This window comes from Typopeltis vanoorti, chromosome 3 (assembly GCF_054136105.1).
Source record: "Typopeltis vanoorti isolate ZY-2024b chromosome 3, IOZ_Tvanoo_1.0, whole genome shotgun sequence".
Taxonomy (NCBI): Eukaryota; Metazoa; Arthropoda; class Arachnida; order Uropygi; family Thelyphonidae; genus Typopeltis; species Typopeltis vanoorti.
The window spans coordinates 143,982,486-144,009,195 of record NC_143551.1 but is presented as its reverse complement, the minus strand read 5'-3'; the positions used below and the strand labels follow the sequence as shown (position 1 = coordinate 144,009,195).

The window sequence follows — 26,710 nt, the reverse complement described above, 5'->3', positions numbered from 1 at the left end:
AGTTTAATCCTTTATCCAAGTGTAAGCAAACAAAGTTTGCGCCTGAAAGTATCTTCAGGACTGGGTTAAGGTGGTACAACACCAGGGCAACTCATTGCAAAGGTGGAGCAAGCTACCAACACTCCTATCTCAATATCTCCCATAATGCAAAACACATCTCCTTGCGGATATGTATAATGTTATGCATTAAGGGAAGAGCCACTACCCAGACCGGTTTCAAGCTTTATTGAGGTCTCGTCAGCGGAAGCCAGGCCTTGAGGTGGAGATATCAAGGCAGAAGCAATGGAGAGGTCATCTTTACTTATAGGAGTTGCCAAAAGGTGTGGCACCTTATTATTAAATTACTCTGGATTTAGAGAAAGATGTTGAAAGTTTATTTTGCACTTGGTTGGACTATAATAAATTTAGTTTAATCCTTTATCCAAGTGTGAGCAAACAAAGTTTGCAACTGAAAATATTTTCAGGACTGGGAAAAGGTAGTGCAACACCAGGCACCTTGAAAGAAAGGTGGACCAAGCTATCATCACTCCTATCTCCAGAATAAACGTTTTAATTTTATAGAGAAGGAAGCATTAATATTATATTGTGATGCATTCTGAGTTTATTTTGTCATATATTCTTATATCCCTGATCAAAAAGGCCAATTTCCCATATTTATTAAATCTGATAAGTTGTTTTTTGTGTTCTTCAGTATGTCATATATCCTGTTTCACCTTTCACCTATGTAAGGCAAGTTATAGGTATATTCAATTTGGTATATACATGTATATCCCTGGGTGAGCCAAGCAAGGAAGAGAATCTTGGAGAAGCAAATAAGTTTTTTCATTTTGTGGGGAAGGTAGCATTAATATTTATGAAGCATTCTGCACTTATTTTTTTAGATATCCCTAATTTGATTTTATTATGGAAAGACTGATTTTTTTTTTTTTTTTTTTTTTTAAAGGTGACCTTTATTAACACATTTTTGTTATAACCATCGTTTAACTGCATTTCATTTTTTAGAGCCTGATCTTCAGTGCAAATTTTTATTGCTCCTTTAAAGGGAGTTAATTACAAGTAGTTTTGTGTGGTAGTAGTATGGATCTATGTGTACATGTTGGCTGTACATGTAGGCTTCAAGTAGAGGGTTAACTAAACTGTATGTATATGTGTGTGTGTTTGTTGAAGATGATATTCAGCCATGGAGTCAAATGATAAACTTTGGAGAATTTAGAGCAATTACACAAAGTCACCAACTTTTATATGGAAACTTTGTGCAACTGCTTTAATGACTAACTTCCTTTCTGTAAGTATTGTGTGTATGCAGTGGATTTAGTGCTCCTGAAAGATAAGTAACTTTTTCATATTTTAGTTGATAATATTAGGTTAACTTATTGTAGTTTTTGTTTTAAACAGGTGTGTGATTGACTGAGCAATTATTTTGTAAGTCAACCTTGTATTTTTTTTTTGTTTAAATACGATTGTCAGTATGGCGTCAATGCATGGTAGAACAATGGCGGCAAAGACCATGCTGTTGAGGATTTGAATTTGTGGGCTTTTGTGCAGCGTGTGTGTGTGAGAAATGTATCTGTTGAGAATATTAAAGAATACAGAAGGCAGCAAATGTCAATAGAGTAGCCAGTATACTGATGGTAGGATGGAAAATGATGTTATTCATGTTGAAGGTGCGCCTGTGAAAATAAAGGAGAAAAAATGGACATTAATAAAGAAATAGCATGCATTAATGTTATCCTTCAAAGGACAAAGCGCGAAATTTAAAAAAACTGCAGAAGTGGCAAGAGATTAGCAAGGTCGAGAAGAGAAAGAAGCAGGCAGTCCAAAGTAGTAATAAAGACTGAGTGAACAAAAAAGAATACAAGTTAAGGAGAAAATTATTTATGGAGACTCAATGATCAGGGGAGTACTTAATGAAAGTGCGACAAAATTCACGATATCAGTCATGACATCTGGATGCAAAAAGTCTCGGTTGGCACAAGTGATTTGAGAGGCGAGAAGTATTCTATGAGGGAGGACGTAAAGGACTTGTTAGAAGAGGCAAAACTGAAGAGCAAGAAGGTGAAGATTGTTGTTAGCTAATGAGTCTATATGTAGGTTGTGCAGAAAGAATGATGTAGGATTTGTACAATGCTGACAGACTGCATCAAAATGGTTTTGGTGTTAGGTGTCTAGAGAGAGCTTTTATCACTGAGCATGCTGAAGTGCAAATTCAGGAAAACTTAACTCATGAGGCGAGTGAGCATGAGAATGACCAAGTGCAGTATCTAGTCTCTCAAGTAAAAATATTGGATAGAGTAGTCAATTCAGGAAGTAAAGGTGGGTGGGGACTTAATGGGATGCTGCACTTTCTATATACTAATGCCAGAAGTATCAAGAACAAGAGAGAGGAGTTTTAGGCATTAGTGAGACTTGGCTAACAGCAGATGATGTAGTTACAAGGAAAGAATGTGAAGGGTTTAGTATTTTCAGGGAAGATAGAGAAGACAGGAGGGGTACTACTGATGATAGCAGATGAATCACAGCCAAAAAAAGAATAGGAGATAGGTGGGAGGGTGGCTGTTTCCTTTGAAGCAGTCTGGTGTGAGATTAAGGCCAGTAAGACAAAATATACAGTTGGTTGTTGCTATAGGCCAGGGAGTTCCACAGATGATGTGAAGACATGCATCACCAAATTAGTACAATGAGTACAGGTCGAGTGATTATTATAGGGGACTTCAACTATGGAGATATAGACTGCAAGAAAGAAAGATCATGTGGCAGGAAGGATATGGAATTTATACATCTACTCAGAGATAATTACTGGAGGCAGCATGTGATAGATGGGACTATGGGAGCGAGAATATTGGTATGGATTGCTCTTCTGATCCTATGACATGCTGGTCATAGGATCAGAAGAGCTATCCATACCAAAGGCGACCACATTGCCGTCGAGTGGGGAAAGTAACCATGTGATCTTGACTTGGGAGATTGTAAAACATGAGGAATATTCTGTCAAGAAGGGGCATATATGAAACTACAAGGCAGGTGATTATGACAAGTTTGGGAAGAAGCTTAAATCTATGCCATGGCATAAAACACTGAAGGGTAAGGATGTTAGTAGTGCATGGGAGATAGTTAAGAGATCATCTAGAGGAAGCAATATTAAATTATATACCTAAGGTAAGGAGGATTATCAGGTAGGAGTTAGATGGATGAGTAATATCATTAAGTGCAAGCTGCAGAAGAAGAAAATTCTGTAGATTGTACATAAAGAGAAAGGTGACCAGCATGGCAAAGAAGACAAAATCAGATTATGAGAAGAACTTAGCGAAGCAGGCCAAAGGAAATCCTAAAGAGTTATTTCGTTATGTGCCAAGTAAGAGGAAGAATGACTATGGAAGATTAACCTTAATGAGTGACTGTCACTAGGAGATGGAAGCAGATAAAATAATTGAGTTACTGAGTGACCACTTTGCAATTGTATATCATCCTAGTGAGGTTACTACTTTAACACATGTGACAGACACTAATATGGAAACAGAGGTGGATGAATTTGAGTTTCTTAGGACATTGGAGAATAAATCTCATTGTTAATACAGTGTGAAATTAGATGAGATATCATCTAGGGTTTTGTGAGAATGTGCAAGGGAACTGGCAATGCCTTTGACCTGGTAGAGTTCCAAGGGAGTGGAAAAGGGCAAAAAAATTCTCTTGCATAAGGGAGGTTCTAAGACTACAATAGCAAATTATAGACCAATCAGTATCTCAGACGTGATGTAGAAGTACTGGAAAAATTGGTCACAAAGAGAATTCAAGAATGGGTGGATAAAAATATGATACTGTATGAGAAAGTCAACATGGCTTTGTGATGGATCAGTCATGCCTTAGTAATTTGCTAACTTTTTATAACAGAGTAACAGCTGAGTTGGATAAAGGAAATGGCTACATGATGATTTTGCAAAGGCATTTGACAGAATACCACATGGAACTCTGTTACACAATTTAAAACAAATGGGGATAATGGATGTGACACTGGTTAAGTGGATAAGAGGGTGGCTGCTGGAGAGATATAAAAAAGTGATATACAGAGGGGAAGAATTGAGACAAAAAAAAGAGGTGACTATTTGCATGCCACAAGGTTCAGTGCATGGGACTACTGCTGTTTAATTTGTACATAAACGATATAAGAAATAACCTGAAAGGAAATATTCAGTGTTTGCTGATCATGCAAAAATAGGTAGAGTAATAGTTAATCAAGGTGATGTGGAGAGCCTGCAGGATGATTTAAATAGGCTGTCAGTATGGGCAAAAGATAGTTTGTGTCAGTGTAATATGGAGAAATGTCAAGTTATGCATTTTGAGATAAACAGATTGCAAGTTATGTATCACATCAATGGTACTGTACTACAGAAAATAGATGAAGCTAGAGATTTAGGGGTGGTGGTGGCAGTAGTAGACAGAGAGTTAATGTATAGAGGACATATTGCTAAGGTAGCCCATAAGATTACTTGGCCATTGCAGAACACATTAACAAGTAGAGATAAGGAAGTTGCTATTCCTCTTTATAAGGACTTGATATGTCCACATCTAGATTACTGTGCTCAAACCTGGTCTCCTGGGTTTCTTAGCAGATGAGCAAGTGGCAGAGAAGATTCAGAGGGAAGTGACCAAGATGGTAAGTGGCCTATGGAATATTCCCATTGAAGATAGACTGAGGGTGTGTGGACTGCAGTAGCTGGCTGATAGGAGAAAAAGAGGGGTTATGATAGAAACATTTAAGTTGCTTAAAGGATTTTATAGGATAGATGCAGGGGAAATATTTCAGCACTTGGCTTTAGGGGCCAGAACAAGGGGACAATTCCTGGAAGTTGAATAAAGGTGTGAGGATTACATTTTTTTGCTTGGAGAGTTGTGAATGAGTGGAATGGGTTGCCAGAGTCAGTTGTGAGTGCTTTGTCTGTTAATGGGTTCAAGGAGAGGTATGATAGATTGTGTGGATAGTTTGGGTCTCTTGTGATAGGTTTTCAGACTCCATGGAGGTGCCCACATAATAATAATAATAAGAAGAAGTAAAAGTTATTTTTCAAGGAAAACAACCAGAACATAGACCACAAGCAAAGAGAGTAATGGTATTATCAGTTGTAAAATTGTCTTGTAAAAGAATGTGCAAGCAGACTGATAAATAACCACTGCTGAGAATGGTATTCATAATTTTATTTATGAAATGCTGCATACAAATAGGGGCTGACAAATTTGATATAAACATCAAATGTACACATCGTGTAAGATAATTAATTAGGAAAGAACAGAAAATAACTGATTTCTCAATAGAGAACCTACAAAACGAGTAAAACATTTCAGCTATTTAGGAACAAATTTTAAATTGCCAGAAACACTACATCAGTAGTATATCAGACAATGATATACAGATAAAACAGATGATTGAAAAAACTGAAGGGAATGAAGTATTCCGCTAAGGAAGAAGTGGAGGAATTTTTCAGAGGAACAATATCCAATCCTTACCTTCTCATGGTGCACACCCTGTTAGAAGATAACTACCTGGATACTGAACAAATGAGGAAATGTCACCAATTTAGGGTTTGGCTAAGTTGTACTCTTATTTGCTGAAACCAAAACAAAATGATACAACATGGTGGATTTTATTGTTGGCCAAGATGCTGCCCAGTGAAAAGTCAGGTATAAGAAAACCCAACACCAGCATTCTACAAGATAGGCATCATAAGTGTAAGAAATATTGATAAAAAAGAAGTGGAACTGGCAGAAGGATTAGAGAAGTACCAAGTACACATAACTGCTATTACCAAAATAGGTGAAGTTCTTCTAAATAACAAATACAAGACGTCACCTACAGACAATAATGATCAAGAAGAGGCCTATGATCCCATGGAAGGTTCTATGAAGACGAGAACTTTTTTGTGTCACCATAGAAGAAAAGAAGACAGGTGACATTAAAAACAAACAAAAAATAAAAAACAAAAGTTCTCATAGGAGATCTATAACAGCTGAGAAAGAAATTATTACTGCTGGATTTCTGTTCAGGACACAAGTCATCACTAACATCACATTTCAACACAAACAGGCCCAGATTAAGGCACAGGTGCTGAAGTGCCATTGAACATTTGTGGAATTAAGTGGAATGCAGTATCTGCTGGCCAATGCAAGTGCTTCATTTAGTCATTGACTTCTGTGACATTTTCTGTCTAGTTGGTCCAGAATACCTTAGGACACCTTCCATAGTCTAGCAGAGGCATTGCCAATGCAGGTATCTCATCCAAAAGGCCTGATGTGCTACAAGTAGGTGGTCATAATGTTTTGACTCATGAACATATAAGTTTTAAAAAGAATCAAAGTAAAGCAGCTTTCATAGGTGAAACATAGATGGAAAGAGTACAAAAACAATAATCAATACTAAGTACTCCAGGTTAAATACTAAGATTTATGTAAGCATCCATGAGAACAGGCTAACAAATACTGCAGAAGGGAAACTTGGAGAAGATGGGTTTAAGCTAAATAGGAGTAGTAAGATACTTGGAGAAAGTGATATGTGGTGAAGTTGTCTGTGAGGAGAGAAAAATTAGAACTCCATGATGGATTCAAGATGTTAAAGAGGAAGTCACAGAAAAGAAGAAAGTGTATCAAAAATTCTCAGCAAGTCAGCATGTTCTCTGAGAGAATACAGAGAAAAATGTAATGCAAAGCAGTGTGTAAATGATCTAAACTAAACAAAAATCATCAGAAGATTTTGGTAATAATACAGAATTTAAGTATTAAGAAAGTAGTAAATGTACTGAAGGCTATTGAAAAAGGTTAGAAAGGGAGGAAAAAGTACTAGGCAATAAAGGTGACAAGAAAACTGAAGGTGAATATCTTAGATGTTTGGAGTTATTACTCTGAAAGACTGTTAAAAGAAACAGATGACAGAAAGGTAGTAGTAGCAGAAAATATTCAAGAGGAATGCAGTTGGAGTAGATGATATTCAGCAGAAATGCTCGAGTATACAGGTGAAAGTTTGCACTGCATAATTCAGAAGGTACGATCAGAAGTTTGAATTTCAGATGATTGGAGTAGAGCCACATAGTTCCCATGTATAAAAAGGGAAAACAATATTAGAATAAAAACAACATTAGAATTACAAAGAATTTCCTTACTGAGTGTTCCATGTAAGATTTATGCAATACTTAAGAAAAAGACTAAGAAAATTGTTGAAGAGAAACTTTGAATAGAACAAGCTGGGTTCAGGCCAAACAGAGTTATCAGGATCAGATTTTCACTTTAAGACAAATAGTTGAAATATCATAGGAATGAAGAATTTGCATTTAAGTTTGCTGATCTGGAAAAGACATGCCAGCCTGGTTGGCCAAATGGTTAGCGTATTTGCTCTCTAGTCAAAAGGCTGCAGGTTTGAATCCTGCTGTGGGCATGGATGCTTGTGATTGTCTGCGAAAATACTAGTGGTGGGGGTGGGTGGGTGGTAGATGGCATTGGTGTAGTTGCGGTTCGTTGTAGCTGTGGTGGAGACAGAGATGTAGAGTAAGTGCCCTCCCTCGATGAGTCTTTAGACTTCCTGGAGGTGTCACATAATAATAATTATAACTGTGCCCAGAGAAAAGCTGTTCCAAACTCTACAATTATGTGTATATGGGACATTGTACTGAGTCAGCAGTTAGAAGTGAAGAAAGTATAGGAAGGTAATTCTCGTGGAAAGGCTTAGACTTTGGTTATACATTCTTACTAAATAGCTTAAGGAAATTACAACGTACAATAGAATATACATTAAAATAAATTTTAATACACTTCCAGTATTTCGGCAACGTCATGTTGCCATTATCACAGGAACTTAAATACAAGACACGTGCACGCAAGCACAACACACACAGTACATGAAGAACGAAGCAGGAAGCTATTCTTTCTCCTAAAAGTCCTGATGGTGCCCCTTAGCGGACAATGTTGGTATTCTTGGCCGATTGGGCTGAAGATCTTCTGATGTAGGTTTCCCAAATATGGGGCAGTCTCATGCACCCAAATTTGTTCAGGTTTGGATTGTTTCTCAGGGCTAAGGCTGATTCTATGAATAGCCTTTCGTATTTGAATTTACTAGGGTTTTTCATGGCTTTTTTCCACAGTATTCTATGGTGGGTATATAGCGCATGGTCTGCAAGACCAGAGTGGCTGTATTGGTGAAACCAGATGTAGTCTTTGTGTTCTGAAATTTTGATATTAGCTGTCCTGCCTGTTTGGTCAAAGTAGGACAGCTTACAGCTGCAAGGGACTTGGTATACACCAGGTAGGTCTCGGGGGAAGGTTGGTCTTTAGTGGAGCAGATAAGGGATGCCAATTTTTTACAAGATCTGTAACAAGAAGTTAGGTCATGTTTTTTTAGGATTTTTGTAATTTTTTCCGAGGTGCCTCGGATATAGGGAATGGTGATAGATTTAGAACAATCCTTGTTGCGAAGGGGGGGGGGGATTGTGGTTTATTGGTTTCAATATTTTTTGGTTTTTTTTTGGGGGGGGGGGGAGATAGCCATTGGCTAAGAAAGTGTTGAGAATGTGGTTTAGTTCTGTGGTTAGGGTATTGTCATTTGAACAGATAAGTTTAGCCTTGCTGTGTAGTGTCTTAATGACTCCATATTCTTGTTGAGGGGGGGGGGGGGGAATTGTTGGTGAATGTATCTGCCTGTATGGGTGGGTTTTCTATAAACTAAGAAAACCAAGGTTCATTAAGGCTGGCGGGTGACTAATGTGTCTAAGAAAGGAAGGCAGTTGTTTTTTCCTTCTTCCAGGGTGAACTTGATTCTGGGATGTTGGTTATTTAAGTGTTAGGAAGGAGAGGAGTGCATCGGAGCCATGTGGCCAAATAGCGAACCCATCATCAACAGACCAAGTCCCTTGCAGCTGTAAGCTGTCTTACTTTGGCCAAACAGGCAGGACAGCTAATATCAGAACACAAGAACTACATCCGGTTTCACCAATACAGCCACTCTGGTCTTGCAGACCATGCGCTGCTGGATACCTGCCATAGAATACAGTGGAAAAAAGCCACGATAATACACCGTAGTAAATTCAAATACGAAAGGCTAATAATGGAATCAGCCTCAGTCCTAAGAAACAATCCAAACCTAAACAAATATGAGTGCATGAGACTGTCCCAAATTTGGGAAATCTACATCAGAAGACCTTCAGCCCAATCGGCCAAGAATACCAACATTGTCCGCTAGGGGGCACCATCAGGACTTTTAGGAGAAAGAATAGCTTCCTGCTTCGTTCCTCGTTTACTGTGTGTTGTACTGCGTGCACGTGTCCTGTATTCAAGTTCCTGTGATAATGGAAACGTGATGCTGCCGAAATATTGGAAGAGTATTAAAATTTATTTTAATGTATATTCTATTGTACGTTGTAATTTCTTTAAGCTATTTAGTAAGAGTATAGGAAGTAGTTTGATGTGAAATGAGGTGTGAGCCACTCCACTATAATTCATCATTCAATATCTATATCAGTGTTTCCCAAACTGTTCCGCAGAACACTTTTGTTCTATGAGATGTGAACAAGTGTGAAAAATCGTAATTAATAATTAAAATAATTCATGTATTGGTAGCATATACCACTTTTGTATCATTAAAATTTGAACTTTTTTTTTTTGGTTATTAATATACTGGCATAGACTAATAACACTAATAACCTTGGAACACTTTTTTTTGGTAGGCTTTGCATAGAGAAGTATGTATAGCAGCAATGTAGTAATCTAATATGCCATTGGTATGTGATTTAGTGATTTGTTTGGGCTGATGAAACAAAGTAACTTTCCGCTGACATCTTCTTGCATGTTTACAGAGTTGTAGTGATGCCATGCAGACTGTCAGCCACAAAAGAATATGAAGTGTTCCATGACTAAAAAAGTTTGGGAAATGCTGATCTATATTTGGAGGTATTCAACTCAGCTCTTTACTTTATGCAGATGATGTTATACTTTTAAATAAATTTAGTACAAGTATGCAGGATTCTTTAACTAAATTAAATAACTGCTGTAACAAATCTGGTATGAATATCAGCAATTAAAAGTTTGCTTTCCCACCTATTTTCACAGGAAAACTGAAAACATCAACTGCACAGTGAATGGGAAATTTACTGACTAATTGCAAAAATGTTTTGCAATTAGTCAGTATTTTTACAATTTTTAGTGATGATGACAATTAAATATGGAAATAGACAACAGAATTAGCAAAGCTGGTACGATGTGAAGTAACTGAATGTGTTTTTATGGCATAAGAGAGAAATTAGCATTAAAGAATGTGTTCAGAGCTAATCTAAAAGGGAGTGGAAACATTAGTAAAACAGATGTTGATGCTGGAAAGGCAGAAAACTCCGATTGGAGTATATCTTGCAACATGTTTGATACTGTCAAACATACAGGCCACAACAGTCTTCTAATTTTTATTAATATGCATAATATACAGTCAACATTCCTGAACTTTTCAATAGTTTATTATAGTGAGTGAGTAAATTCATTACAGCAGTGTTTGCTACAGTGAAAATTGATTATACTGAAAATTAATTCAAATTTATTTACTTCATTAATTTATGAAGAGTATTAATAATATCAATCATACATACCTATTTCTTCAGGGATAAAGCTTAAGTTATTTTCTCCTACATTCAGATATGTCAGATTGGACAGATGTCCGATGGCACGAGGCATATTTGTCAATTGGTTGCTTTGTATGTTGAGCTTGAGAAGTTCACGAAGAAAACCTATATGTGAGATAAATCTATTCAGATTGATCAACAAATGATAAATAATTTTATAATTTAGGATTGTCAGAAATTTAAGAATTTAAAATTGGACCTGCAATAAATAAATAAACGCAACAATGCACAAATTCTCTAATTCCCAAACTTGCCATGAAGGCAATTCTTCATGATAGTATATTATCAGTTCATAAACCAATGGAGGTATAGACTATGGATGAAGACAGTGTAACTGAAAATGCAGATAAAGACGATCCTAAATTATAAAATTAGGTCTTCAAAAACTATTGCTATCAACTTTTTTAGAATCGCTTAAAATGGGCAATTACAGATATTTTATAAACACATGCTGTAGGCATATTGTGCAGTGGGATACAACATGTCACAGATCTACTTTTTACATTTACATTTATTTTCTTCTAACTTGAGTGTTATCAGTTTCTTGTGAGGATCAACAGCACTCAGGAAAGTGGACCTCCAGTTTCACTTGCTTCAGTACTAGTTCTTAATCAAGGAACCCAAACTATAAGCAGAATATTTGATGAAAGACTTTCAATTGTATGATTGTAAATCCATGGAACGATATGGATGTCATGCATCAGTAGATTAGCATAAGTGCAGGTGGAGCAATTATTATTGGAGACATTTCAACTATGGGGATAGACTGACATGAAATTTATATAGTTAATAAGGGATAATCACCAGAAACAGCATGTGATGAAGGGAACAGGTATTTAAGACTACTGAAACTGGAAGTTTCAATACAACTTTCATGTTGAAGTAACTGTGCAAAGAGTGTGGTCTGTAAATGTGGACTAGATTTTTTGCCTGAAAAGCATGGACTGCCAGAGGTAGTTGTGTGCCTTGACAGAGAATGAGTTTAAGGAGAGGTATGATAGTTATGTGAATAATAGTTAGTGTGGGTCTTTCACATTGAGCCTTCTGACTACATGGAGATTACTGTATAATAATAATAAATTTGCATATATATATGCTATAGGTTTAGATGAAATGCAATTAGCACGTTAACCCAATTTTGTTTCTTGAGAAACTGCAGGGCAAAAATTCTGAGGTCATGTTTATATATATGATTTATATATCATATTTATATATATGACAAAAGTATTCAATTTGTTTTTCAATGTTATAACTAAAGTCACACTCAAGTTTAAATATAAAAAATAATAATAAAAATGGAGGGGGGGGGATAAGACAGAGTTAGCTCTATATTTACGACTGTGTTAATGAAAACACCACTGAACCACTGGATTTTGCGTGTTCTGTTTCTTGTAATATTTCTCTGTGGAGTGACAACAGAGTGAATCCATGAGGTCTATTAAAATGGAAGGTAGAAAAAGGAAATAGTGGTAGCAGTTTTGAAGCAATATGAGGCAGCAGCAGATAGGATAAGATGGTGGAGGTGTCACTATATGCTAGATGTGTGGATGATGACAAGGAGAAAATGTTTAGAGAAATGTTTAGTTTCTTTGCCTCTCTGCATGGTCTTAATCCATTTAATGATTTCTCTGAGTTCCTGATGCCAAATCCATTTAAGTGCAAGCCACCCATCTTATACAAATCTTTTCTACCATCAAATTCACTCCACACATCCAAAAATTTACATTAATTTCTTCTTCAGATTGAATCATTTGCTATCACAGCCCTCGTTTCCAACTCAATTCTATCAAATAATATGTTGTCAAATACAACATAAAAACTATCTTTACACCACCTACTAAACTAAAACATTTACTCAGCATATCTAAGGAATCCATCCTAATGTCCAGGAGTATACCAGATTAAATGTACATCTAACCTTCTGTACACTGGTGAAGCTAGATGTTAAAAAACAACCAAAAAAACATGTCGGTCCATAGAGAAACATCTTTCCAAACATACACTGGAGACTTTCATTGAAATGACTGGAACATGTTCTTACACCATGAAAGAACATGTTTTGAAAGAAAATTTAAAGAGGTATGTGAAAGACTCAAAAAACAACCAAATTTAAACAAAAAATGATGGACAAAAATTCTCCAAGTTTTTGGACAACATATACACAACCTTGAAACAAGCATATACTCAGATTGTCTAGAGTACCTCACATAAGTCTGCAACAAAAACGAAGAAAAATTAACGTCAAATAATTGCAACTTGAAATTAAAAATAACTTTAAAAAGTCAACAGAAAATCCTAGTCCCCCCCCAACCTTTTTTTTAAATGTATATATAAAACTCTTACCACAAGTCACACCAATGAACCAATATAGTAATATAAAAGTAACAAAACAAAAAAAAAACTAAAAGTCTTATTTGTGACATTTGTCACAAATAAGAGTATTCGGATTCGAACTGGATGATGTGAATAATTATTATTCTTGCTAGGATTTTTTTTAAATTTTATGTTTCTAATATAAATTTTATATTAGAAACATAAACTTCTTTCCATTTAATTTTACCTTTTATTTATTTATTTTTAACCTGAAGAGGTCATGCTAGGTGAATTAAGTAGTTTTAGACGTGATGTAGCAGCTGTATGTAGATGTATATATTCCTGGAGATAACCTTAATACAAAGATCAAAATGCAAAATTTTATTATCAAATAGTAGTTGACTCCATACATCTCATGCAATAAATCAATTTATAAAATTATGACAAAACTGAAATATAGGCATTTAGCATGAAGTTTAATGCTTCATCTAAAAAATAAATAAAATCTAGTATGCACACCCTTACTAACCACACTCTTACATGTTTTCCATGGGTGACCCCCCTAGTTCTCTCTCTCTCTCTATTCATCACATGTGATGAATTTGGTAAATTTCCTTTGTAGCAATCTTCTGTAACCCCTTTAATAACTCATAAGTTTCTATTGTGTTCCCTCTTTTCTGCCTATCAACTAAACTTTGCAATAAACCATACTTTCAACCTATCTTCATAGGAAGCATTCCACAAATCTGTTACCAGTTTGGTTCTCTTATCTCTGTATCCTCTCCACCAACTCCTAATCCCCAAGAAAACTAGGTGACAAAATCTGTGCTCAGCAGTCAAGATGTGGCTGAATCACACTTATAAAGGATAATAACTTTTCTATTTTTACTTTTAATGTATTTTATCAATTTTTGCAATATGCCCTCTGAACTTCAACTCTGTCCATCTATTACCTTCAAGTCCCTAGCCTCATCAATTTCCTGCAATTCAGTATTATCAATGTGATGTGCGCGCGTGCACACACACACACAACCTCTTCAATCTGAATGCAGCCGGCCTGGTTGACCGAGTGATTAGTGTGTCCGCTCTCCAGCCAAGAGGCCATGGGTTTGTATCCCACCATGGGCATGGATGTTTGTGATTGTCCTACAAACTTTGTGTGCAAAGGGAATCTGCAACCCTACCACTTATTCTTGAAGAAGATATCATTGCCAAAACCATGTGAGGTACGGCAGTGACCATACAGCGTCTAAGAACGTCAAATGTGAAAAAAAAAAAAAAAAAAAACCTGAATGTGTGCATAACCTTACATCTTGCAACATTATATTGATAACCATTTTCCTTTGCCCACAATGGCAACTTATTTAAATCATCCTGCAAGATATCTACATCACCTTTATCAACTATTGCTCTCCCCAGTATTGCTTCATAAGCAAAAAAACTGAATATCTTCCCCTTAAATCTTTCTCTATATCATTAATGTACAAATTAAAGACTGCACTAGTATAAAATCCTGAGGCACTCCACTTGTCACCCTCATTCTCATAGATTCCACTCCACCATATACCACTATTGCTCCAACTTTTGTAATAATTTCACATTCAGTATTCTGTTAAATGCCTTTGCAAAGTCCAGCAGTATCATGGTGTATTCTGTTGTCACTATTATAAAATGTAAGTAATTACTATAGCAAGACCTGCCTTTTACAAAGCCATTCTGCTCACCATAGAGTATCACAGATCTATTTATCTACTGCTGGATTTTATCTTTAACCAAATTTTCCAATATTTTAACCACCATCCTGAGATATTAACTGGTTTGTAATTTGCTACTTCTATCTTGGAGTCACCTTTATGTAATGAGAACTATCTTATCATCTTTCCACTCCTTTGGAACCTTGCCGGAGCTGATACTTAGATTGAAAAACTTCATCAGAGGCATGCAGGCCAAGATGCCATCCAGTCCCACTGCTGTATTCACATTAATCTTTTTCAATATACTGAGGACCTCATCTTCATCTATCTCAATGCTAACATCAGTCTCTGCTACATCAGCAGCTACAAAATCTCCACCCAGATGATACACCTTTGCCAAGTGATCACTCGGCAACTCAACTATTTCTTTTGCTTCTGTCACCTTCTTACCATCAGCACTGATTAAAGTTATCCTTCCATAATTCCATAATCTTTATTCCTCCTTCCTCTTACTTGCTACATAATGAAAACACTTTTCGATTTACTTTGGCCTGCTTAGCAAATTTTCTCTCATAATCTGATTTGGCCGTTTACCATACTAGTCAATCTTTTTGCCTTTGTATTGCTCATGAGTGTGCTGATACCATTTTACTTTATATTCCCTCACAATTTTTTTTTTTTGGTAGCTCTTGCTTTATATCTCTCTGCTCATCTACTTGACCTTCATTTGGTTTTTCCCCTACCCATGGGTATGCAATCTGATACTGCTTCTCTTAAACAATCCCTGATCACCTTTCATGCATTACTGACATTTTTTCCTTGTAGCTTCTCAAGCCATGGGACTACTCCAAAATGTCACTTAAATCTATCACAATTGCCAGTTTTATAGTTCAACATAACCCTTTCATGACAGAGAATTCCAATTCTTTAGCAATTTCTAAGAACAAGACTTGCATGGTCACTCTTCCTGACTGGAGGCAGAGTAGCTCTATCTGGTTATGGATACATCTTCTGATGCTATTGCCAGATCCAGCAATCTCAAATTCCTAGTCCCTTCCATGACATTGTTTTATGTAATTATTCCTTAGCAAAAGAATAAATTCTACTTCCATCTTACCATGCTCCTCTTTTCCTTCCTCCAATCTATATCCCTATAGTTGAAGTCCCCCCCCACAAATAATTATTGCTCAGCTTGCACTCATTGTGATAATCTGCCAATGCATGGCATCCACATCATCTTGTGAATCCACTGGTCTATAGTAGCAACCAACAATATATTTTGTTCTATTGTCATTATCCTGCACCATATAGTCTCATATGAACTATCTACCACATATGCTTTACACACTATCCCTGTAACTATATAATTTTTTTGTCAACCAGGTTTCACTGATGCCTATAACTTTTGGGCAAGTTGAGCTGACCAATGACATTGTGTACAGGCATTCCAGCATCACCTGGGATTCACAGTTACCATTGTTTAATGTCATTACCGATCCATTCTGATTGAAAGCCCGTGAGTCTGTTGCCTCAGTATGACAGGAGTATTTTCAGAAGGACCATGATTGCTAATGAGTCAATGAGAAGAGTGTGCAGGAGGAATGGTGTGCAGTTTATAGATGTATGGAATGAATCTAATGGATGAAAGGATCTATATATGCCTGATGGACTGCATTTGAATATTTCTAGATTCTTTGATTTTACACATCCAACCTCTCACTGAACAACATCTCTCTCCAAACAGCTGACTCCTAAATCATTCAAATACAGTCCATTGGGCATATACAGGTCCTTTCGTCCATCAAATTCACTCCATACATGATTGCTAACGAGTCAATGAGAAGAGTGTGCAGGAGGAATGGTGTGCAGTTTATAGATGTATGGAATGAATCTAATGGATGAAAGGATCTATATATGCCTGATGGACTGCATTTGAATATTTCTAGATTCTTTGATTTTGCACATCCAACCTCTCACTGAACAACATCTCTCTAACATCTGACTCCTAAATCATTCAAATACATCCATTGGGCATATACAGGTCCTTTCGTCCATCAAATTCACTCCATACATCTATAAACTGCACACCATTGCTCCTGCATACTCTTCTCATAGATTCATTATCAATCATGGTCCTTCTGAAAATACTCCTATCATACCAAGGCAAGACCCACGATTTTCACTTTCTCACTCTTTTTTCTCATTTCTATCAGCAACTCCTGCATATCTCCTCTCATAGCATATTTCTCACCTTTCAAATCATTCCTGCCATCCAAAACAATCAATTCTTCCACTTTTCCACTCTGCAAACTATCAGCTTCACTAAAATTCGTGATCTTTGCACCTTGGAAACATGCTATCATCACTCATTTAGTACACTTCTTATCAGTGAATCTCCATACCTTCTCCTTACTCTCAGTCTCTTGTGTTTTCATATTATTCTCATTCACAGGTGATATTTTAAACATTGACAAAATACTTTTCTTGGGTACAATCAAATATGAATATATACCAAGCAGGTAAGTATAAAAAAACAAGGTATGAATTTTACATTTTATCAACCACTATCTTACTCTGTTGTACTGAACTAATAATATAAGGCGAGTACAACTTTCATCATTGCTTTTAAAACTCTGATTGCCTTATATAAGTAAAGAAACAATGAAGATATAATATCTAAAAAGTATATAAGGAAATCTAAGAATCTAAACAACCTAGTTCAAATTTTATACATACCAATTTCATTAGGAAGACATTCTAATTTGTTTTCTTCAAGGTCTAAAACCCGAAGGTTACGGAGATTGCCTATCGTGGAAGGAAGCCTTTTGAGCATATTGTTGCTAAGTATTAAAACTTCTAAAGCTTGTAGATGTTGAATATCATCAGGTATTTTGCTGAGCTGATTTGTTCCTAAGTTGAGTTCTACCATATTCGTCCATGTTCCAATGTCTGGAAAAATTAAAAAAATGCAGGAGTTTAATTTTCCTTAACATTAAAATTAACATTCTTAATATTAAAAATGGAAAAAAATTTCAAAATGTGTGTATCCCCTTTTGGGATATACACACACTGAAAATGGTCTCCTATTAATTAGAGACTTAGGGGTGCTTAAGGGTCAAAGCTGTATAACTAAGAAGAGACCTCCACATAGCCTTTAAAGGAATGTGGAGAACCGACCAGGGCTTCGGACCCAACATCCAATCCTCGCCGTCTCGTGGTGCACCCTATTAAGTATCAACCTGGATATTGAACGAATGAGGATGGGCTGGCAATTTGGGATTTAGCCGACCAAATTGTATTCTTATTGGCTTAAACCAAAATAAAAAATGATGGAACAACATGACAGAATTTCATACCAGCTGGTGTGTTGTCCAATTAAACAAAAGCAACAAAAATAAAATATTATATTCAGCAATGCAAATCAGGGAAAAGAAGGTGTAGCCATAGTACTCAACACAAAATACGAGGCTAATCTTCTTGAATGCATCAAGTAGAGTGAAGTGGGAAAATATCAGAATGGGGAACTGGACAATTAGAGTTATTTGTGCCTGTAGTCCCACAGAAGGCTCTACTAAATAAGAAGTAGAGAAATTTTATGAGGCTTTAGAGAAAGCAACTGACACAATGAAATAGGAAAAGTTGGTCCTCATTGGGGAGCTAAATAGCAGAGTAGGAAATGATTGTCAGACATATTAAAATGTTTTGGGAAAATTTGGAAAAAAGAGCAAAGCTAATAATAATGGCAAATACCTGTTGGATTTCTGCTCCGACATGGACTGGTTATTACTAACACAATGTTACAACATAAAAATGTACACAAATTCACATGGTAAGAAGAGGCAAGGAATAAGAAAAGTCTCATTGACTATGTTATTGTTGATAGTGAAGTTTTCTCACTGTGCAGGACACTAGAGTGCACAGAGGATTTGAAATTGGAAGTAATCACCATTTAGTCTTGAGCAGGATAAATTTGAATTTCATATTGAAAAGAAGAACGTGTAAGAAAGTTTAAAAGTGAATAAAAGTTGAGCAGCTCTCAGATGTAAACTGTAGACTAAAATACACAAACATTATTCAAGAAAAAATGAAAGAGTTTGAAAACAGAATCAAATCTTGGAGATACAGTGGCAAATCCTGAAGAAAACATTGATTGATTGATTCAGCCAGGGAAGCATGTGGTGAGATTGTGTGCAAGAATAGAAAAACCAGAACTCCATAATGAACACAGGAAGTTAAAGAGGCAGTGAAGGAAAAGAAGAAAGCATATCAAAAGTTCCTGGCAAATAAGTCAACTTGTACTCTTAGAGAATACAGAGAGAAATATAAGAAAGCTAAGCACTATATAAAACTAGCTAAACAAAAGTCATGGGAAGACTTTGGTAAGAACATAGAAAATAAATATCAAGAAGGTGGGAATATTCTAAAGGCTGTTGAAAAAGCTCAGAAACGGAAATAGAGATGATCAAGAATTAGAAATGAAAACTGGAGAAAAAGATATCCTTGATGTATGAAGTAATTACTTTGAAAAATTGCTAAATGAAACAATCAGTGATAGCACAGTAGTATAAAACATTCAACAGGCATGTAATCAGGAATACATATCCATACTTGAAGTAGAAAATCCATCAAAAGACTGAAATGTGGAAAGGCAGCTGGAGTAGATGATATTCGACCAGAAATACTCAAGTATGTAGGTAGAAAGTCTTATAGTGGCTGCACTGCATAGTTCAGAAGACCTGGACAGAGGGACAAATTCCAGATGACTGGAGTAGAGCTCTCATAGTACATATATATAAAAAGGGAAATAAAACTGAATGTAAGAATTACAGAGGCATTTCTCTACTGAGTGGCTTTCAGGATCAGATTTTCACTGGGAATATAACAAATATCCCTACTCATTTTTTGTAGATCTGGAAAAAGAATATGACAAGGTGACCAGAGAGAAGCTATTCAAAATGCTACAGTTGTATGGTGTCAATGGGGCATTATATCAAGCAATACTTAATCTTTATGTGAGTTGTAAGTCAGCAGTTAGAATTGAAGGAAGTACAGGAAGATGGTTTAATGTTAAATCTGGTGTCAGACAAGGATGTACATTATCCCCTCTGTTATTCATTATCTATATGGATCACATTATGAAGGAAAGTGGTATTAAACCTGATATCAAAATTGGTGATGTTAATGTCAGCTCTTTGCTTTATGCGGATGATGTTATACTTCTAAATACATCCCCTGTAGGTCTGCAAGATTCCGTGACTAAACTGATTAACTGGTGTAATAGAAATGGTATGAAGGTCAGCAATAACAAGATTAAGACAATGAAAATTAGCAGAAGCATCGAAAATATCAACTGCATTGTGAATGGAAAACCTATAGAAAGAGTAAGACATTTCAGCTACTTAGGCATGATTTTTAGTGAAGATGGTAAATTAAATATGGAAATAGACAACAGAATCAACAAAGCAGGTATGGTAGGAAGTCAACCAAATAAATTTATATGGAATAAGAGAGAAATTAGTCAAAATACTAAATTAGCTGTATACAAGACAGTGTTCAAGCCAATTTTAACTTATGGATCTGAGAGCTGGGTTAGAAGTAAAACACTTGACCAAAGACTAGAGACCGCAGATAATATGAGAGTCCTGAGAAAGATTAGTGGTAAGAACAGATGGTATCAATGGCAATATCATATCAAAAATGAGGATATTAGGAAAGAACCTGACTTAGCATCCAGGAATGTGTTAGCAGAGCAAATCTCAGATGGTATGGTCACTTAAACAGAATGGGAGAGGAAAGATTAGCAAAAGAAGTGTTCTCTGCCAAATTGGTAGGAAAAAGGCCCAGAGGAAGACCGAGATATAGGTAGATCGATACAGTGAAAGTGCCTTAGAAATATAAGTTCTGACAATGTTGGAGTCTTGACAGGTAACAGATTGATTTGGAGGAAAATTGTAGATAGGAAATTAGTAATGATGTAAATTTCTCATGTAGTAGTAGTATCATATCCTGTACACCCACCTGAGAGTACATGTCAGGAATTTGATGATGATGATAATTCATATGCAATAAAGAGTAATGTGTTCTATTAAACCATATTAATACATGTAGTAGTAATAAAAATAAATACACTGGTGTCCAAAACCTAAGGACAAACACTATTTCTGAAAATTACAACCACAAATTCAAATGAATCTGCTTGTGTCAATTTACATAACTGACAATTCCGAGTAGAAAGTTTCGAATAGCACGCAAAGGAGTAAGTGGTGGAAATCAACAGGATAAAAGAAAAAAAGGCTACGCTAAGCAAACTGTGTTTAAGCTCTTTTTGTGAAGGAATAAAGTTGCAAATTTGGAAGTCTTGTAATGTCTCAAAGACATCACTAGATAATTTCACATGGAGAAGAATTGTTGGAAAGCTTGAAGGTCACAGAATTACTAATATTGTCAAAGAGTTTGAAATCTTACATAACGTTGCATCCAGGCTCTGGGCAGCATTTCAAACCTATGGAATGCATTCCAGAAGTTTGCTAAGAAGTCACTCTTGCTCTACCATGAAAGAAGAAGACAGATTTTTGGTTATAACAGCAAAATGTAATCGACGCATCACAGTAGGTTAGCTTGCAAGTCAGCTCCATTCAAGCACATTTATGCAAATATCTTGACAAACTGTGGCAAGACATCCACAACAAATAGGCCTATATGCTCAAAGTCGTGTAGTTTTTGCCCCTTTATCCACAGCTCATCGTAGAACACATTTTCAATTTTGTTGTATCCATAAAAATTTTACAAGACACCAGTGGGGTATTGAACTCTTTACAGATGAGAGTTGTTTTTGTTTTAGTCTGTCCTCTGATTCTAGATGACACTTGATCTGGTGTGAAAGAGGTACTGTTTATCATCACAAGAATGCTCTTGAAGGGAATAGGATACGCCAGTACTGGACTCATGGTGTGTGGTGGAGACATTATGCTTAATGGATGCACTGAGCTACAAGTGCTGGAAAAAGGGAATAAGACTGATGAACGGTATTGCAACGAAATTATTCAACATAGGCGAAGAATTCATTTTTATGAATGATAATGCCAAACCACATCATACATGAGTAGTGAAGATACTTCTGGAAACTGAGGATATTAATCAAATCGAGTGGCTAGCATGCCCCCAGATTTCAATGCCATAGATTATGTTTGGGATGCAAGGGGGAGATGCATTGCTACTCAAAATTCCTCTCTACCAAACAAACAAGGCCTTATCCTTGCTCTGAAGGATGAGTGGGCTAATTTACCTCAACAATTCCTGAATCACTTGGTGCTAAGTATGATACGACATTGTGAGATGTATCGCAATTTGTTGTAGGCATACTGCATATGAAATGTTTTTTCACATAGCTTTCTGTAAGCACAGTACATTAATTCCTTAATTAATTCCTTAGGAAATTTGTAACTTTTGCCAAAAACATACACCACCTGTCCAAAAAGAAACTGAACTTTGAATCTAGTGGCGCCACCTGTTGTATCTTTTTGTTGTCGAAAGCGGCAACCTTCATTAGTGTTGTGTCAACTGTTTATGGCATTTGTTTCATTAGAAGCCGAGTTATAGTGCCAAGAGTGACAGTGTGTTTTGACGAACGGTCGGAAAATGAGTTTCAAACAGAGAGCTGTGATTAGCTTTTGTGTTAAACTTGGTAAAAGTTTTACCGAAACACATCAAATGCTTCAAAAAGCATAAGGAAATGAATGCTTATCCTGTACTCAAGTTTACGAGTGGTTTAAGCGATTTCAAAGTGGTAGTGAGATGCTTGAGGACGACTAAAACCCGAGGTGTCCAAAAACTGGATGAGCGAAGTTAACATCTAAAAAGTGCGTGATTTCATCAAAGAAAACCTGAAATCGTCCATGACATTGATTGAAGATGAACTGGGGAATACCAAATCAACTGTGTACAACATTTTGACCGAGAGTTTGGACCTTCGTAAATTGAATTCACAATTTGTTCCCCACAAGTTGACTGACAACCAAAAAATGTATCGAATTGAACATGGCAAGGACCTCATTAAAACTGCTCGTAAGGACTCAAACTTCCTTGAAACAATCGTTACTGGTGACGAAACGTGCTGTTTTGAGTATGAACCCAAAACAAAGCACCAGAGTGCTGAGTAGAGACCACCAGAAGAAGGGCATCAAAAAATGGCCTTCTTCGAAGGGCATGAAAAAAAGTCGCTTGGAGAAGACAAAAGTAAAGACAATGCTGATTTGTTTCTATGATTCCAAGGGCATTATCCACAAAGAATTCATTCTGCCTGGCCAAACGGTCAATGGTGTGTTTTATCTCGAAGTTTTGAAGCAACTGATAGCGAAAATTCGTCACGTATATGAATATCGTGATGCAGGCAGCTGGTCACTTTTGCACGTTAATGCACCATCTCATCATTCGAACATTGTGAGACAGTTTTTGAGCAAAAAACCAAGTTTGTGTGTTGGATCACTCACCGTATTCATATGATTTAGCACCCTGTGACTTCTTTCTCTTCCCCCGACTTCATTTGTCGATGAAAGGAAAGTAATACGACACCATTGAAAACGTTTAAGCAGCAGTAACCACGACCCTCAACAGTATCCCAAAAACTGATATAAAAAACTCATTTAACAAATTAATTAACCGTGCCAAATGCCGTATCAAAGCTGAGGGAGAGTATATTGATTGAAATAAATGATTTGAATAATTATAATTGGCCTGTGTTTTATTTTCTATCAAAAGTTCGGTTTCTTTTTGGACAGAAGGTGTATTGCAATTTAATTTGTAAGAAATTTCTAACACATTTTTTTTTTTTTTTTTTTGTGTAATATAATTTATTAATATGCTGGCAATAAATTCTGATCCACATTTGGTTGTATTCATAAAAATTTTCATGAATACAACCAAATGAATACATTACAGGTAAAAATGTAGTTTTTTTCTTAGCTTTTGGATACCAATATATTTATGATATACAAATTAGAGTCATGAAAAGGACTGCTTTTAGCTAGTAATGGCAGCATGAATTATAAATATATATTTATATATATACACATACGTACATGTGATGGCAGTTTGCAGTTACACTTTTTATTCTTCCATTCTGTGCACTGCATATATATCAAATCCATTTTTTTTTTTTAATTTGAGAAATAAATAAGTGATTTAAAATAATTACTAAAGAACAAATTTATTATAGTGAAATGAAATGCAAATGAACAAGCTTTTTTGGCAAAAAAAAAAAAAATTTTTCATATGCTTGAAGCATATCTTCTTTCAAGCAGGACAAATTTTCAACGGTTTTTAAATATATTCTTCTATGGTCAAATGCTTTATAATTAACTGTTTTGTTTTCATCATATACTTATTTCCTAAGTATCGCTGAAAACTTTAAGATAAGCTTAAATCAAGAAAAGTGTAAGTAGTTGTGTGTGCATTTCCTTCCTAATTTTGATGATCAGCTATTTGGTGTTCTTAAGCTCATTTGTTATTGTTTTCTGTGGGTAAAATATGGGCTTTTATTTATATATATCTATGCATATTTTTAAATTGATTTTATCAAAAAACAGAGGTTAAAGAAAATAGAGTATAATTCATTAAATAAATGAGAATTAAAAAACTTTCACCCAATTAAAATTTATTTGCAAATGCAAAATATTTACAATCAAATTGTTTTCAAAAAAGAAACTTTTCAGATTATGACCTGGTCTTGGACTTGGCACATTGGCTAGACAGCCTTTGACCAACAAATCTCAAACGCTGAGTCTTCCTAAACCCTACTCATCACATGCCAACAGAAGAAGCTGGGGCTCGCAAACTTCTGACCCTCTCACTCACTTTTCAGGGACAATTGCATTCTCCATCTGTTTGCCAAGATGTCGTAAAATTTTCCTTGTACTTGTATTTTACACTGCAAGATCTTCTTGCCAACTTGTACATTTCTATCATGTCTTCTTTCCTGTCCCGTTATTCCTCTACTTTAAAGACCACATTACTTTGATCTGTCTTCATATGAAAAATTGCATAGGCCATTGATTATCTACCACTAGACTTTTTAAACTTTTTCTTCATCTCCCTGGAACTCAGGCTACCATACTTGAGCAGTCATTAGGATGCATTCTTATCAAAGCCTCGTATAGTGGGAGAATCACTTTATTTATCTCACATGTTAGCAGTTTTTGCAGGTATCTAATGTGACAACTTTACCACTTTAGAAATGTTAGCTCTAAATTGAACTCACTGTTCATATTCACCCAAAGGTCTCCAGCTTCATCAACCACTTGCACCATTAATGGCCTTGCGCCTAGCAGCATTAAAATAACATAATTAGCATATGCCCACAGAATCAGCAGGTTCAAGTTAATTTGCAAGGATTCTGTTTCACATATTCCTTACTACCCTTATCAATTTTGCAATCCAGCATATAACTAGATATTCCCCCCAGCCTAGTCCCAATGATATCAACAGAAAAAAGTGGTTTCACTGCATATAATCTCTAAACATCATAATATGGATTGCCATCTCTATCCATACCATACTTAGAAGACAATCTTTTTTGCTAGAATGTTTAAGGAGTCTTCTAAAGTGATTTGTTCAAACAGCATCTTGAACAGGCACTAATGCATTATACTTCATGACATCTTAAAATATCTTATTTGTTTGTATAGCAAACAAGATTTCTGTTATGCTAATAACTATCTACAGACCTTACAGAAAAATACACAAACAGTACACAATGTATCTAATGAAACATATGATTTGCTATTATGCTATCAATTGCTTTTGTTTAAAAAAACTCCTGGTGTTAAAGTGTTCAGATCTTTTTATGTTCTCTACTGTCTTTTATAAAGACACTGTCAGCCAACTGGCAAAACATGCCAAAGGTCTTCTAATTTTTGTAATTCAACCTATGAGCCTTACCTCACATTTCTTTTTGTGACTCTAGTCCTTGTAGTTATCACATAAGATGCTCAATTTTGCTATGTCTATATGGAAAATATGACTTCTGCATTGATTTAGCTTCCACTCTCTCTCTCTTCAAATCTAGCTCCCACTGATTCAACACTTTCAAACGTTGCCCTGAGAGAGCTTACCCTAAGAGCACATGTTAGGCTTAAGCTTGATGCATTGAGCTGAAACTCAGTGGTAGGTGTGGCCTGTACAGTGTTGTTGCTCAGAATGTTATTGGAGGACCAACATGGAGATGCTTAAAGACCATGTATCCTTGAGTGATTTGAGTATACAGGTATGAGAGTAATCTTAGATTAGAGAGAGAGATTTTGGACAACTCAGACACCCTGTAAAAACTATTTTAAAGTTGAAACCTGTTTTAATAGTGATCCATCACATAATTAAGGCAACACATATGTGTGAAAGGAAGCACTGTACATTATGGAATTTTGATGTGAAGTCATCTGCCTCTATATTACTTCAATATAACTAAAGATGACTTCAATATGAGCAAAATTTAGTTTGCTCAAGTATTGAGTAAGATAAAAAGAAAACAAGAGATGTCATTAATTACAGTAGGATAATATCCCTCCTTCCCTGCATTTTTGTTTTTATGTTACCGTGCATTATCATCATACTATTCCTTATGTTTTACCTTTGTCCTTTATAATCAGTGTTTGCTGTTGTTCCCCCTTCCCTTTCTCTTTACTTTTCAGTTGATTGCAATGTTCTGTATGGGTATCTTTTCTTTTATTTTTGTTTACATTTGTTCATGGGTAATTATTATTATTATTATTATTAGACATCTCCAGGGAGTCCAAAGACTCATCGAGGGAGGGCACCTGCTCTACAACTCTGTCTCCACCACTCAATCCACCAACTGACCGCAACTACACCAACGGCATCTACTGCTGCCCACCATCATTGGTATTTCCAAGGACAATCACAAACATCCATGCCCACGGCGGGATTCGAACCCGCAGCCTTTTGGCTGGAGAGCAGATACGCTAACCACTCAGCCAGCCAAGCTGGCATGATGCTCAATATTTCCTTCCCATTCTTTCAGGACAGCCAGTGGCGATTCACTGGTTGTCCTAA

General features: G+C 36.0%; 1 protein-coding gene across 1 annotated transcript in view; it reads right to left on the bottom strand.

Annotated features, from left to right (window-relative positions):
- LOC150108627 (uncharacterized) overlaps positions 1–26,710 on the bottom strand; it is a 327,730-nt gene that overhangs the window by 52,184 nt on the left and 248,836 nt on the right. Inside the window, exons 10-11 of the mRNA XM_090390495.1 lie at positions 17,384–17,596; positions 10,608–10,745 (exon numbers count right to left, since the gene is read on the bottom strand). Of these exons, the coding sequence (XP_090246621.1) occupies positions 10,608–10,745; positions 17,384–17,596 (351 nt within the window). The remainder of the gene's footprint in view (positions 1–10,607; positions 10,746–17,383; positions 17,597–26,710) is intronic.